General features: G+C 47.4%; 1 protein-coding gene across 1 annotated transcript in view; it reads left to right on the top strand.

Annotated features, from left to right (window-relative positions):
- Nucleotides 1-15,256, top strand: part of LOC136556904 (store-operated calcium entry regulator STIMATE-like) — a 36,290-nt gene that overhangs the window by 17,194 nt on the left and 3,840 nt on the right. The window contains exons 5-7 of the mRNA XM_066550337.1: nucleotides 9,370-9,482; nucleotides 10,548-10,631; nucleotides 11,624-11,740. Of these exons, the coding sequence (XP_066406434.1) occupies nucleotides 9,370-9,482; nucleotides 10,548-10,631; nucleotides 11,624-11,740 (314 nt within the window). The remainder of the gene's footprint in view (nucleotides 1-9,369; nucleotides 9,483-10,547; nucleotides 10,632-11,623; nucleotides 11,741-15,256) is intronic.

Here is a 15,256-nt window from a genome sequence, read left to right as displayed (position 1 = left end):
GTTTTTAGTAGCTGGTCTGGCATCTGAGCTGGTGAAACTTGGACCCAGGTGGGATCAGTTTGGAGACCCCAGTGCCCTGTGGATTTCCTCAGGCTGTGCAGATGGGTCATGGCAGAGGTGAAGGGAACCTGGGTTTGTGAGGCAGCAAAAGCAGCTGCACACTGGGAATGAGATGATGTGGGCAGGGCTGGCCCTCCTCAAACCTGAGAGGAGCTTTCAAGGTTGATCTCCAGAGCAGTTTCAGCATCCTGACAGCAGGCATGGGGTGGGGGCAATACCTTCTGTATTTTCCCTTTTAGCTCCTCCTTTATAATAGATCCCTAAACATAGACAAGACAGCAGAATCCAGACATTCTTAGTTCAGGAGCTGGAGTTTTCCCCCTTTGGAGCAACAAGGACTGGAAGCCCAACCACCTCAGACACAGCTTCAGCTTCGTGTGCCACGTCTGCAGTTGAGCAGAAGCAAAAACCATGAAAAGTCTCTTGGCAGAGCAGGGATGAACTTCTGTTGAGCTGTAGCTGGCCCCTCATTAGGGCTGGCTTAGACCACAGAAACAGCTCAGTCCTTTGAGAAAATCTTGCTTTCATTAGTGAAAAACAAGTTTGTGCTGTTGCTTGAATTTGGTTCTTGAATTGGGGGTTAAGTATCTCGTCCATCAAGTACAGTTTTTGGTGCAGGTCTCTGGCCAGAGTGACCCCAGTGGAAAATACAGGTGGGGAGCCAAGTGACATATCCAAGGCAATCCTGTGGCAGGGCTGGGGAAGGAAAACACTCCTGCCCTCATCTCTGGTGTTAAGTAACTTCCCAAACAGTTGGGAAGACGCTTGTAAACTTTGTACAGTTTGATGCAGGCTCCAGGAACATGATTCATTTTCTGGGCTAATTGCTGTACCAGACTTCTGCTCCTCAGGAGAATTGAGGGAAGCAACATAAGTCCTGCAGAGGAGAAAGCCAGGAGAGCACAAAATCCATGTTTTAAACAGCAGTCAGTGCCATTGCTGCAGCCATCAGAACAGCAGGGTTGTGGTTTTGTCCAGTGGAGCCAGTACCCATCTTCCTGCATCAAACTGGAGGGGGAAAAAAAATAAATCTGCCACAGCTGTGTCCTTCCAGCAGCCCTGCAGCTGATGCAAAGCACTGCAGCTGTCCTTTGGGGGGGGCTGCAGCAGTTCCTGCTGCTCTCTGGTTGCTTCTCCTGCCTCCACAGCCCTGGCTGGCTCCCCTTGTGCAGCTGCAAGAGCTGCATTAATGGGGAAGTAAAGAAAAGTAAAGGGGAGGGAAAGCACCTAAATCTATGCTGCTATTTTAAGCATCCAACTGTCCAGAGTTGTTTAGAAAAATCAATTATTTCCATATTTCCAAAAAGCCAGGAACAGGCATTCTGAGATCAGCCTCTCTTGTGCCTGAGCTCATGGCCACATTGCAGCCAGGAATGACCTGTTTTACAGCTAGTGAGGAATCAAAGGCTCCTGTTTGCTCATGTTCCTCCATCTTCTGCCCAAAAGCTCCTGATGACTCTCTGAACTTGCCTCTAAGCACAGGAAACTGCATTTTGGAAAGTTCTGTACCTTCCCAGGATGCCTCAGGATCAAAGATTGGGAAGTGTGTTCTTGGCACAGGTGGGCTCTGGGGAATGAGGGTTGCCTCACACCTACTCAGAGCTAACAAACTCCTACCCCTGGAGGTGTTGAAGGCCAGGTTGGATGGGACCCTGAGAAACTCCCATGGCAGGGGGTTTGGAACTAGGTGATATTTTTAATGTCTGTTCCAAGCCAAAGCATTCTGTGATGATTCTGTGAAATTCCACAAGTGCACCATTGCTGTAGCAGGTCATAGGAGCTGTCCCTGTAGGGCACCATCACAGGGAGGAGAACAAAGCAGAGTTTAAGCTTCAAAAGATGTGGGAGATGGATGCCCATGTTCTTGGAGGTGCTGTTGGGCTGGGACAGACTGAGCAGGGGATGTGCTGGCTCCAGTCAGGGTGTGCAGATCAAGCCTGACTGAACTTTGTGCCTCATCTCCAAACTGGTCCAGCTCTCTTCTCCCTCCCCATGGCAATGAGCAGCTCCCTAGAGAACACCTTTGTATGGCTGCAATGCCAATTTTAATTGTCCTCAGTAATTCTCCAGCATTACTTTAGAAATACCCCACTATTTCTTTTAAGTAAGATTGACTTGCAGTGTGCAAGTCAATTTTTCTAGAGGACCATTAAGAAATGAGGGGGAGGAAAAGTGTTCTCAGTGGAAAATGTCCCTCTGGATGCCCATCTGGATGTTGACTTGTGGCTGTGGTCACTGGCTAGCTAAGCCTGATGCTTTGTTCAGTGTCTGGAAATGGAAAGGCATCTTGCTTGGAGGCCTTCAAAGTCTGTTTAGTGGCCTGTTGAACTCTGCTGGTCAAATTTAGTTCTAGGAGAATGTGCTCTGTGCCAGCTGCTGAGTTTAACTGAGGACCTGTGTAGGCTGCTTCTGGCCCCGCGGTGATGCTGTACAAAATTTCCATCACAAATATTCCCACGTCCTGGAGCAGCCAAGGGAGCTGGCTGCTAATGCCTGAGGAAATACTGCTGGAAATAGCTCTAACCTGAGGGGCTGGCCTGCCCTCAGCCTGTTGGGCTTTTCCATCCCTGGGGCCAGGGGGGAAAAGCAATGAGAGGGCTGAGGGTCCTGCTCAGGGACTGAGTGTGTGCTTGGCTCCCTTGCTCTGAGCAGGGGTTTGAGGAGAGGCAAGTGTTTGAAAGCAGTGGAAGTTGTACTGGGTGACAAGGTGGGGGTAGAAAAAGTCAATAAAAACTTCTTAGGAGATATTCAAATGGTACCTCCAAAACCAAGGGCTCCAATTATCAGTGCCAAGTACAAAGGGTAGTGTCACAGACGTTTTTTCATGAAAAATCCTTTCCTTAGGATTTTTCCTCCTGAGAAGCTGAGAGGCCTCAGGAACAAAATGTAACCAATGGTTATCTGCTGCTGTGGAATGCAACAGGTGCATCTGGGATTGGGCTCATGGGGTTGTTTCTAATTAATGGCCAATCACAGCCCAGCTGGCTCAGACTCTATGTCCGAGCCACAACCCTTTGTTATCATTCCTTCCTATTCTTAGCTTAGCTAGTCTTCTGATGAAACCTCTTCTTCTATTCTTTTAGTATAGTTTTAATGTAATATATATCATAAAATAATAAATCAGCCTTCTGAAACATGGAGTCAGATCCTCATCTCTTCCCCAATTCAAGAACCCCTGTGAACACCATCACAGGGTAGGAAATAGCAGTAAACTCTGATTTGTATGAAATGCTCACTTGGAAGGCAAACCCAGGTTTTTAGAGATGGGAATGTGATACATCAGAGCAGCCAGATGGGTCCAGTGGCCACCCCAGACCCTCTCTGGCATTTTCTGCACCTGAGCTAAACCATTCTGCACCTGACTGAACCATAGAATGGTGTGGGTTGGTGTCAGAGCCCAGGAAATTCCTCTGGCTGCCCTGCAGGACTTGAGCCCCTGCCCAGGGGGCTCAGAGACCTTGGCACAGAGCCCAAGATCCCTGTGCCTTTGATTATGACCCATGGAAAAAACAATTACCAACCTTAATATGAAGAATTACAAGCCACAAAAGTTTAAGTAGAATGACAGTGAATTTATCACAGGGTGAAAAAGAGATTTTTTAGAGTTTTTAGCATAGAAGTTCAAGGAGCAAGATAGAAGAATCCAAGCGTGTCCAGCCTTTCTCCTCCTTCTTCTGGGCCTCCATCTTCTGCTCTCAATTTGGATGACAGCAACACTGCTCCCTGCAGTTTGAGTATCCACATGGACCAAAGATGCAGTGCACTGGTGTGACACTGCACACTGGGGACAGACTCCAACTGTGCACTCGCTTTTCTCTGCTTCAGCAATGGGACAGGGGAGCTGGGAATGCCCCATCCCTGCAAGTGTCCAAGGCCAGGCTGGATGGGTTTTGAACAACCTGGTCTAGTGGGAGGTGTCCCTGCCCATGGGGTCCCTTCCAACCTCTCGGGACTCTCGCTGGTCAGAGTGACCCCAAGATGTGTTAGAAAGTCTCTTCCCAGCCCAGCAGTCCAAGAAGGAGTCAGGATTCTTCAGTTCTCAGTCTCAAGGTTGTTTATTGTTTCTTATCTATAAAATTATTTCTCTTGTCCTGCCGAGGTCCACTCAGCAGGACAGTCAGAGGCACTCTGCCTGCCCCCAGGGCAGTGTTATCTTTTTACACTAAAAACTACATGTACAATATTTACAATAACTTCCCAATACCTATCACCTGTGTTAGACAGTGAGCTTCTACTCTAAACCAGTCCAAAAGTGCCAACATCACAGCAGAAGATGGAAGCCAAGAAGGAGAAAGGCTGGACATGCCCACATTTCTCAATCTTGCCCCCTGAACCCCCATTCTAAAAACCCCAAAAATCTATTTTTCATCCTGTGATAAATTCACTGTCATTCTACTTAAACTTTTGTGGCTTGTAATTCTTCATACTAAAGGTTGGTAATTGTTTTTTCCAAGGCCTAAATCAAAGGCACAGGGGTCTCGGGCTCTGTGCCAAGATCTCTGAGCCCCCTGGGCGGGGGCTCAAGTCCTGCAGGGCAGCCAGAGGAATTTCCTGGGCTCTGACACCAACCCACACCATTCTATGGTTCAGTCGTTTTAGTTCAGGTGCAGAAAGTGCCAGAGAGGGTCTGGGGTGTCCATTGGACCCATCTGGCTGTTCTGATTCATCACATTCCCATCCCTAAAAACCTGGTTTTGCCCTCCAGTTAAGCATTTCATAGAATTCAGAATTTACTGCTATTTCCTACCCTTTGTACTTGGCACTGATAATTGGAGCCCTTGGTTTTGGAGGTACCATTTGTGCATCTCCTAAGAAGCTCTTATTGACTTTTTCTGTCCCCACCTTGTCACCCAGTACAACTTCCACTGCTTTCAGACACTTGCCTCACCTCAAACCCCCTGAACCCTCCACTTTGGCTGTGATTGAGCTTTTTTCCTACCTGCTCTCTGCCCACCAGTCCCCAGAAGGGTGCAAATAAAGCTGTCTGGCAGTAACACATGGGCTGTGCTGACAGCTTGGTGCATTAGGCAGCCTGGATTAAAACTAATCCTGTTGTGTGCTAACAGCTCCAACACCTCAGGGGCTGCTGCTCCGCTCCCCAGCACCACTGGGGTTTGAGACACATTTCTGTGAGGTTGCCACGGGCTCCAGGGGTTCTTGGGCTGCTCCAAGGAAGTTCTGCTGGTGGTGGGGAGCACTAGGAATGCTGCTGGAGGAGAGCAGTCAGAATTCAGTGGGTGTATCCCAGCAGGATGTTAATGTCTGTGAGGATGGGAGATGGCTGCAGGGAGGTTTTTGGCAGAGGCTGTTCTCTGAGCTGGAGGGAGAGGTTTGTGATAGACTCCATGTGTAGAGCTGACATGTCTGGGTCACCTCCCAGCTAGACCCAGGGACAAGAACCTGGAAAGGCTCAGAGGGAGTGTGATACATACAATCACCCAGCAGGTGTGATGAGAAGGCTGCAAAGGTCAGTCAGACCAATTCCCCACCCTGCTGTGCTCAGTTTCCCTTTCCTTGTAGGAAAGAGGAGGACATCTGTTTTAGTCTAATTTTTTTAGCCTCCAAGTAGCAGATTACTTTTTGTTGGTTGGCAGCATGGTGTGGCTGAAAGTCTTGTGGGCTCTCCTGAAGATTTATGTATAGAAACCCTTCCTGTAAGAAGAATAATTCTTTCCCACCCACAGATCAGAGCAGCTCTTGAGCCACCAAAGACATCAGGCTGGATCTGGGGATGCCTCTGACCAGCTTTCTGTAGGAAAGCAGCTCTTACACGAGCTCAGCTACAGACTTCCAGCCTTTCCCTGTTGTCATTATAGTGCAAGAGTTCTATTGTCATTAGATTGCAAGGGTTCCATATTGCCAGAGTTTCATACCTCCTTGATGTTTCTTGTAGGCAGCTCCTCTAGGCACTGGCTCTTCCTTGTCCTCACAGCAACAAACTGACTCCAGTTCCCCTCAACCAGCCAATCCACTCTTTTATAACACTCTTCTGATTGGCTACAGGTGTGGCCTGTTAAAATTAGGCCTGTGCCTAATCTTTAATAATTAACCCAGCTGCAACTCTTTAGGGGGTAAGATTACTTTCTATACCACCTTTATTTACTTATATTCTATCCCCCTACATTTCCCTACTGTGGAAGGAGATGGGGCAAATCTGTCATATGGGCTTGTCTAGGGACCACACCAAGGGCTTCCCTGATGAGGTGCCAGAAAATGTTGGTTTGAGCATTCCTGGTGTTGGTCAGAGTTGGGTGAATTCGTGGGGGTAGGTGGTGGATTAGTGGATGATGGGTGGATCAGTGCTCCTTGGATGTCTCCACAGCTGCTGGGGTGAGAAGCAGAACAGCTGCATTCATTGGGGAAGTGGAAATGAGCTGCCCTTAAGGGGAGCTCTAAGTCACATTTGTCTCTAAGTCACCTTTGCAGCCCTTAAGGCCACGCTGCTGCTTTGTTTTCACCTTTGTCTTGAATCATTTTGGTACAGAGCAGCCTCCTGTCCTTGGGAGGTCAGGATGCAGTAAAAAATAACAATAAATAAATAATAACAGTAAAAAAATCACCCTGCTGGGTGTGGAAGTCCTGAATACCCAGGCAAGTCCACACCTAGGGTGGGTTAAGAAGCAGGTTGTCTTTCCTAGGGTCTGTGTGTTCAGTGGTTCTTGGGCTGCTCCAAGGAAGTTTTGCTGGTGGTGGGGAGCACTAGGAATGCTGCTGGAGGAGAGCAGTCAGAATTCAGTGGGTGCATCCTTTGGAGTTGGGGAAAACGCCAATCACTTGTTTTTAAAATTTTAAAAGTTCAATAGTAATAAAATAGTTTAAAAAATAGTAATATAATTAGGCTAATAATAATTTGGACAATTTGAATTAGGACAATATGAGACAATAGTGACAAAGAGTTACGGACGGTCCGGGTACCTTTATCTGGGCAGCATGAGCCTGAAAAAGGACCCAGGTTAACAAAGGATTAACCCTTAAAAACAATAACCTGTTGCATATTCATACACCTCATACATGATGCATAAATTCCATTCAAACACAGGATTCTGTCTGGTCAGTGTCACCTTCTTCCTCTGAATCCTAACAGCACCTTCGAGGCAGAAAGAAGTTCATTTCTCCTGATAATGGAGCAATAAATTCTCTTTCTCTGAAAGATTCAGGGGTCCTGTGGCTGCTCACATCTCACTGCGAGTCCTTTCTTTAAAAAAAGTATCCTACATAGCATAGTTTCTATTTTAACATTTTTTTATAACCCAAAACTATATTTAACACACTACTTAAGAGAATTAATACAGCATAACTTTCTAACACAACACATATAATATTCATTTTAATATTTGTGAAAAGCCAATCATAAAATACATGCATTTTTCACAGGAGTGAAGGAGAATATTAATTTCTCCTTTCTCTTCTTTGGCCTGGTGGGCCAAAACCTGCCCTGAGCTGTGCACAGAGTGCAGAGCACAGAGCCGTGGTTGTGGTGGGGAATGGCAGTGACCTGTCCCTGCAGGGGGGCAGGTGTTTGGGAGAGATCTCAATCCTGCTGCTGCTCTTTGGGCCAGCTGAGCTGACAGGGAAGTGCTGTCACAGAGAGCCAACTCACAAGGGGTGCTGTGGCTTCAGTCCTGTCCCTCCACGGGGGACACAGCACAGCTGACAACACACAGCAGAAGGGAAAGAGTTCAAATGCAGGAAGGATACAACAGATGTGTTTGTTTTCCTCTTTTGTTTGTACTCAGAGCTCTGATGGGTGCTGATAATGTGGGGGTTCCTGGGAGAATTGGTTTGTTTTGGGGTATGGGGCAAAAAGCTTCACTAGACCCAACGTGTGTGCCAAAGGCAGCCAGGCACCCTAATCTATTGGGAGAGGCTTTTAGGCACCCTAATCTATTGGGAGAGGCTTTTAGGAGGCTCAGAGCCTCTCTGACACCAGCCTGTGCTGCCAGCTCCTCCAACACTGCTCCCATCTCCTCCCAGACCACCCATTAAGCTGTTGCCTGCCAGAGAGCAGAGATTCCTCTCTCCAAAATCTCCACAGGCTCTGCTGGGTGTGCTTCCACATAACCTTCCTGACTCCCTCTTCCTGCCTTCCCTCCGTGCAGTTCCTGCTGGTTTGGCTCTCTCTGCTTGCTCTCCTCACCCCTGCGCCCTCAGCTTCCCTCCTTCCCTCTCCTCTTCTTTGCTTCCTTCTCATGGCTTGAGCAATTAAGAATTTGGGGCATGAGGGGACCCTACCTTGGACACTACCAGGATGCCTCTGCTTTGTAGCTGTAGCTTTGCAGCAAGGCAGGTGTTTAGGTATGTTGCTAACAAATGGCAGAACAAGGACAAATATACCTAAAAACCCATTTTGCACTTCCTGGGAAGCTGATCCCCACAGAGCTGGGGCTGGTTGGGCACCAGCTCTTACCAAATCCAAGCATGTGCTGCTGGTTTTTGTGGCCAGAGGTTTTTACTGGTGTGGATAAATGTGCCTCTGCAGACTGCTGGTGTTGTTTTCCCATGCCACATCTTGACAGAATTGTGCTGAAAAGTGGGGAAAAGTGGTCGAAAGTCTCTCAGCCTGCTGCCATCTGACCACATCAAGTGTTGGCATCTGTCAGTGCCAACTGCACAGGCTCCCTTGCACTGATGGAATCCCAAATTCCGGGCAGATTGTGCTGGGAACAAGCGCTGCCAGGGGTTATCTTTGTCTTTAAGTGGTAAGAGGAAATGCTGCAGCTTTCCTGAGCCAGAGAGAGTAGCTCAGTTTTGCAGAGCTGAGATATTCTGGTGAGCCAGGGGAGGTGATAACCAGCTGGCAGGGTGCTCACAGAGGGCTGAGGCAAGCACATGAAATAGATACAGAACCATTATTGTTGTTAGCAATACAAATATGCTTTTCCTTATTTCTTGGTGAGTGCCCCGTTGGAAACATTCATATTTAATTAGCATTGATTCTTTTTGAGTGAATTGCTTTAAAAGCTGGGGTGATGGAGCCCCTGTCTCTTGCTCAGACAGGATCACATAACCAGCCCTTCACTTCATCAGCACAATGAAATAATTCTGTTCAGGCCTGACAAGTTATGCTGCTTATAGTGAAAATGGTGACTTGAAATTTTCAAACTGTTTCTGGTAACTGTGTGAGTAAGGATTGGCAGGGAGCACATTGCAGATTATATTTTTAATGATTTGTTTGCATTTACTTTATTTTATAGAAGAGTGTGCAGGTACTGACTGGTCCTTATAGAGAAGAGGGTCAGTGTCAAGCACGAGGCAACTTTTCTGTCTCCTCCTGTCTTCTGTCCCAGATTTAATATTCTGTTTTTCCAGGTGACCCTCCACAAGCTGCTGCCTGGATTGGCCAGTGTATCCTCTATTTGCTGATAATGGTTTTTGAGAAGACTGTGATTAGCCTTGTCCTGCTTATCCCTGGTTGGACAAAGGTAAGCAGTATTTTTCTAGCTGTAGCTGTTGTGGTTTCTTTTTGCTTTGCCTGATTCATGGTTCCCATTATTGAAAGCCTTTAATCCTCACACTTATTGACATCACTCTGTAATCATTAGATATTACTTAAATTTTGGGAAACATGACTTTTATAATTGTTTGGCTTCTGGTGCATTCTCTTGCTGGTCAAAAGCTAATGGAATAAGATGATGTTTTAATTTTCTTTCCCATTCTTGGAAGGCTAAAATGGGCTGGGCTGGCAGCTGAGTTCCTTCAGTTCTGCCAGAGGATTTCTATGTTATTCTGTCAAGTCAGTCCATGTAGGTGTTTCGTGATTCTGTGCTTAAACTGGGGGATTAGAGATTAATTTGAGAAGTGCTACGTGTGTGTTGTCTTTTCCTGCTCAGCTGCTTCTGTATGCCAGCAGTGTTAATTGTGTTGATCAGAAGTTTATCTTTAAAAAAATAAAAATAATAATAACCTGTGGGGCTTTTAGCTACTTACCTGTTGGCAGGTAGGTATGGTGGGTATAAAAACATAATTCTGAGAGCTTGGAGTCCTCTTCCAGCAGGCTCTGAGGTGCCAGGCACTGTGTGTAACTTGACTGAGGAGTTATCTCCAGCAATCTGGGAGCATTTATCTCTTCAAGGGTTGTCCTTCAAACCCAGTAGCCCACAGTGCTCACACTTGGATGTGAACTTCTCCAGCAGCACCAGTCCAGATCCAGAGAAGCTGCTGGACTCCTCTCCATGATTACTGCTCGTGGCTGGTGTCCTTGTTCTGCAGATGAGCTCCAGGGAGCCAAGGGAAGTCCCACCAGTTGTTGTCATGGATAGTCACACTGAGAGTCTTGTTTTGTACAAAATCATGTGTTTGGCAGCTGGGCTAAAGGAATATCCTGTGTCATGTTTTAAGAGCTGGGTTGAAGCACAGGCTGCAGAGCTCTGGCTGCTCATGTAAGAAGACAAGCAGTTTTCATCAAAGATCTTGCAACAGAGCTGTTCAAATAATGCTAAAGTGTTCTAAATAATGTTAAAGTGTTCTAAATGTTTTCTCCTCTGCAGCTTCAGCAGATCCTGCTGGGTTACATCCCAAACCCTCAGCTGGAGCTCGTCCTGGTGATGTTTGTTGTGCCTTTCATAGTCAATGTAAGTGGTGCCTCTGCAAGTGCTGGGTGGGTAGTTTGGAGATTTCAGTGCACCCTCATGGGAGGGCACAGGGACTGGCTGGAGGCAGCCTCAAAGTGCTGGGACAGGGTGGAGGGGTGTGTAAAGAAATCTGTCAGTCAAAAATCTGTCACTGCCACAGTCTCTGGTTCCAATTTCTGTGCCTTTCTCTGAGCTGCTGTGGGGCTGACTCTTCACTTCTTGGAATAAAGCTGGGTCTCCTTAGGTGAGAGCTCATCTCAACAGCATGGGGATGCCCAAAACACTTTTATGTCCTATAGGATGGCTTGTGAGCTTGCAGTTCAGTCATTTGGCTGGATGTCAGATTGTATTACAGCAAGACAAGGTGCTCAAGGGTACCCAGAACTGTTGTTCTTCTCAAAACTTGTTTGACAAAACCTTTTGAAAGCTCAGCTCAACTTTCCTGGTTCCCCTGATTCTGGGTAATCCCTGAGCTGCTGTCCAGTTCCTGCTAAGGTGGGAAGTGGGAACAAGGTGTTAACACTCAGATGCTCCCTGGGCAAGAAGGGAGTTGAGCTTTGAGCTTTCAGCTCATCCCAGGCACATTTCAATGGATGCAGCACTGGCAATGCTGGATTGATCTGCCTCTCCTCACCATCCCAAGCTGCATTTGCACATTGGAAAGAAAATTCTGGTCCTCAGAGAGCTGACCAGGGACTGGTTCAGGCAGATGAGCTTTGGATGGAGCTTGGTTCAGGGGTTATGTGCTGGTGGAAACTCAGCCTATTGTGATTTTATTTAATGTGGAAACAATAGGGCTTGTGTAAGAAGGGACTTAAGGAATTGGACTCATCCAATCCCCATGGACACAATTGATGCAGGGCTGGTTTGGATGTGAGGTTGATCAAGGCTGGATGTCTGGAGAACCCAAGAGGAGAAGAAACACCTGTGAATGATTGAATGTGCATTTTGGCCTCTGCAATCTGTTGATGTTGATGTTCTTTCCCCCCAAGGCCATTATGTTCTGGGTTGTGGACAGCTTGATCATGAGGAAATACAAGCAGAAGGATGCCCTAGACATCAATGGATCCACAGAAACCCCTCGGGCCAGGAGGACTGAGGAATCTCAGGTAAGACCAGGGATGCAAACTTGGGTTTCAGACCAAGATGCAAGACTTGTGGGATGGTCTGTGTGTTTTACCACAGCCCTGTGACACGACATCACATTGCCTGGACCTGGGGTGGTTCTTCATGGATGTGGGTGATCACCCTGCACAGTCAAACTCACTCTAACCATGAGCAAAGCTCAGGAAATGTTGCTGAAATACTGCCCTGGGTGATGACAATGTCCTGGGGGGGATGAGCTGCCTTCTGCACTGATCTGTGTGTGCAGGCTATAAATGTCCCTCTGAGCTTTGCTATATTTAATTGTACTTAATTTTGGCTGGTTAGAGCTTACTTTCCTCTCTGTAATTATTAGCATCCCTTTTAGAGCACAAGGCTTAGCTGGGAATCCTATTTTTGTCAGTATTTGGTATTTTTTTAACCAGATTATTGTCCCTTAGCTGGAGGAGGCTGTGTTTTGTGTAGTCTGAGCCTGACAGTTGGAAGTTATGGTGGGGGAGGAAATGCTGCAGTTCCAGCAGACTTTGAGATGACTTTGTTCTTCTTAATCATGTGGGGTTTGTTGGGTAGGTGGTGTCTACTTCCCACTGACCTTTGGGCAGAGTCCACAATGTTGGTCCCTGGGAGGAATTCCTTTCCTTCTCCTGGCACCCAGGCCTGGTTCCAGTGTGTTCTGTGCACAGCTGCTGATATCCTGCAGCCCACTGCTGAGACTCACCAAGATAAGATAATTTCTGGCAATCCCAGCCCAGCTCCTGGAGGAGCTCCTGCTGAGGAATTTGGGATGAACAGAAATAGCTCTTGCTCTCTGAGAGTTCTTTCATAAGGAGTAACTCAGCTCTTGTGCTGATGGATGGGATGGCCCATCACTGGTGACACTGCAGCACCCACAGAGGTGGAGATGCTTTAACAGGGGGTGTTTGGGTCCCAGGGGTGCAGTGTCAGAGGGGCAGGGATGCCTGGCTCTGGCAGGGAGGGCAGGCAGATGGGAGCAGCTGTTGGGAGAAGAGGGTCACTGCTGCTGGCCCTGCCTCTGGATGAACAGCTCTGGGGAGGTCCCTGCTGGCCAAGCCCTGCCCTGCTCCCTGGATGTGCTTCTGGAGGCCCCAGCTCTGTCAGAATTACAGCAGCTCAGGAGCAGAGCTGAGGAGGTGACATCTCTGTTTGGGACCAGGACCTCCTTCACAGCTTCTGGAACCAGGCCTGGCAGCATCCGGGCTCACAGAGGGTGCTGAGCCATGGATGTGTCACAGATGGTGTCACAGGAACTGCTGCACCATGGAGGTGGAGCTGCACCTGTGCCTTGCTCCAAACACTGCAAGTCTCTGGAAGCTCTCTGGGACAGCATGAGGGGCTGTGAGGATCAATCCTGAACATATTTTCCCTTGTGAGCGAGGGAAGTGTTGTGATGTCCTCTTCAGAGCTGTAAAAAATGGAATTTACAGACCATGACCTGCCTTTGCTCTTGGGGCAGCAGGAGCACAAACTGTTTTCCCATGTCCTGTTCTACTGTATTTAAAGTCTGTGGTTAAACTCTCATTTCAATGTGGGAGTAGAAGCCTGTTCTTGCCTCCTACCAAGTGTATAGAGACTAAAGAACATCAATGACCTTTCATTTTCCACTGAAATCACTTATTCCCAACTTATTGTTAACTGGTGAGTGGTTCTTTCAGTCCTCTGGTAATGTGAGCCTGTCCAGCAGCATAAAACACACACAGCCTTCGCTCCAAAGCTTGTTTTTTATCTTTGCCAAATGAAGCTTCACTGCAGTGTTCACTGTAAAATAATTATTGTGAAATGGATAACTGGAAGGAATATTAGATGCTAATTTCCAGATGCTAAGAAAGCCTCTTCTGGCAGGTCAACAGGCACGAGATTTCAAGTAGTGGAAACAATCCCCACAATCTGCCACTTTCTGTCAAAGGTTTCTCTCACCTTCCAAGGACCTGACTGCTTTTTCTCTGCAGACTTCAGCAAGAATTCAACAATGTGCAGGTCATCTGTTCAGCCTGAAACCTCTGATCCATCCCTGCAGTACCAAGGGGACTGGTTTCTCCTCACAGCAGTCTGCAGGCATTGCCTCCTTCATGCTCAGACACGTTCCTGTGCCTCTGGGCAACAAATATTTTGGGCAGAGAAGGAAGTTTATGAAGAAATACAGAAGCGGGTGACCTGTTTTCCAGCTCTTTCTTGGCACTGGGCCTTGAGGAATAGCCTTAAGCTCCTGCTTCAGGTGTCAGCCTCTTAAGCTGTGAACTACGGATCATGTTGACTGGCTGAGCCCTGCAGCTGCATTGACTGGAATTTAGGCTCAGAAGCAGCAAATGAGCATTTGCTGGGCTTGCTGCTGCTAATCACCTGTTCAAGTGGGGGAGTTTCAGCCCAGGGGAGGAGGAAGGGGGGCTGAGCAGAGCTGATGTGTACCCCAGCTTTATCAGGGTTCATCGGGACTGTCTCGCTGCAGGCGCCACCAGCTCCCAGCTCACTGCTGGCTTCAATTTCAAACCACTGCCTATCTCACCAAGGCAGTGTCATTATTGTCACATGAACCAGCAGTTTGTGTTTGGAGAAGGAGGGGCAGAGACAGAGTGGGCTGGAGTTCACCTTTTAGAAGCCCACACTCAGTGCTTTCCCCAGGGCAGCAGGAAAGCTCAGCTCTGCCCTTGGCTTGGTGGAGCAGCTGGGCAGCCAGAAGAAACCCAGCAGCAGCAGCAGTCCTGGAGGAGGATTGTAGCCTCCTGGAGGAGGCTGTAGCCAGGTGAGGATCAGTCTCTTCTCCCAGGTAACAAGAACAGAACTAAAGGGAACGGCCCCAACTTGCACCAGAGGAGGTTTAGGTTGGCTATTAAAGAAAATTTATTTACTGAAAGGGTGGCACAGGCACTGACTGGCTCATCCTTTGGTGAACCAGAGGATGAGCTCTTGCTTCTTCTTTTGCACTGAATCCCTGAAAGGACAAACTCCCTCTTCTGGTTGGAAGAATTTCATCCTTCTTTCCTTCCACATCAGTCTTAAGTTTTGTGTTGTTTCAGTCTCCTGCCCTGCCTTGTAAATGTTCATGCAGTAATTTTTTTTCTCCTCTTCTGGGATAGAAAAGGATCTCTTGAATGCCAGTTTGCATCCAGTGCTGTTCAGCCTGGGGAAATTATTTCATCTGCAAGGCCCTTTTTTTTTGCTTTGTATGTATCCTGCCCTTGACCCAAGGCTCTTTTCCCTTGCCCTTGTAACTCCCATGAACTTTAGATCTTATCAGTGATTTCTTTGTTTCCTCCACTCAGGAAAACAAGTCAGTTTTAATAATGTTTTATTTGATCTTTTTTCAGTTGTTTTTCTTTTCCCCAGGGAGGTGGATGAGTTTCTGTTCCTTTCCTGAAGGCTTACATTTTTAGAGACAACCCTTAAAGCAAAAGTCCACTAACAGTGATACTTGTTAGAAAAATTAAGGTGAAATTAGAGGCTGGAAGGAAAGTTAATATACTGCATGAGGTCAGGATGGAGTTCAGCACCTGTCCTAATTCCCT

This window comes from Molothrus aeneus, chromosome 5 (assembly GCF_037042795.1).
Source record: "Molothrus aeneus isolate 106 chromosome 5, BPBGC_Maene_1.0, whole genome shotgun sequence".
Lineage (NCBI taxonomy): Eukaryota > Metazoa > Chordata > Aves > Passeriformes > Icteridae > Molothrus > Molothrus aeneus.
This window is presented reverse-complemented; position numbering and strand designations above follow the sequence as displayed.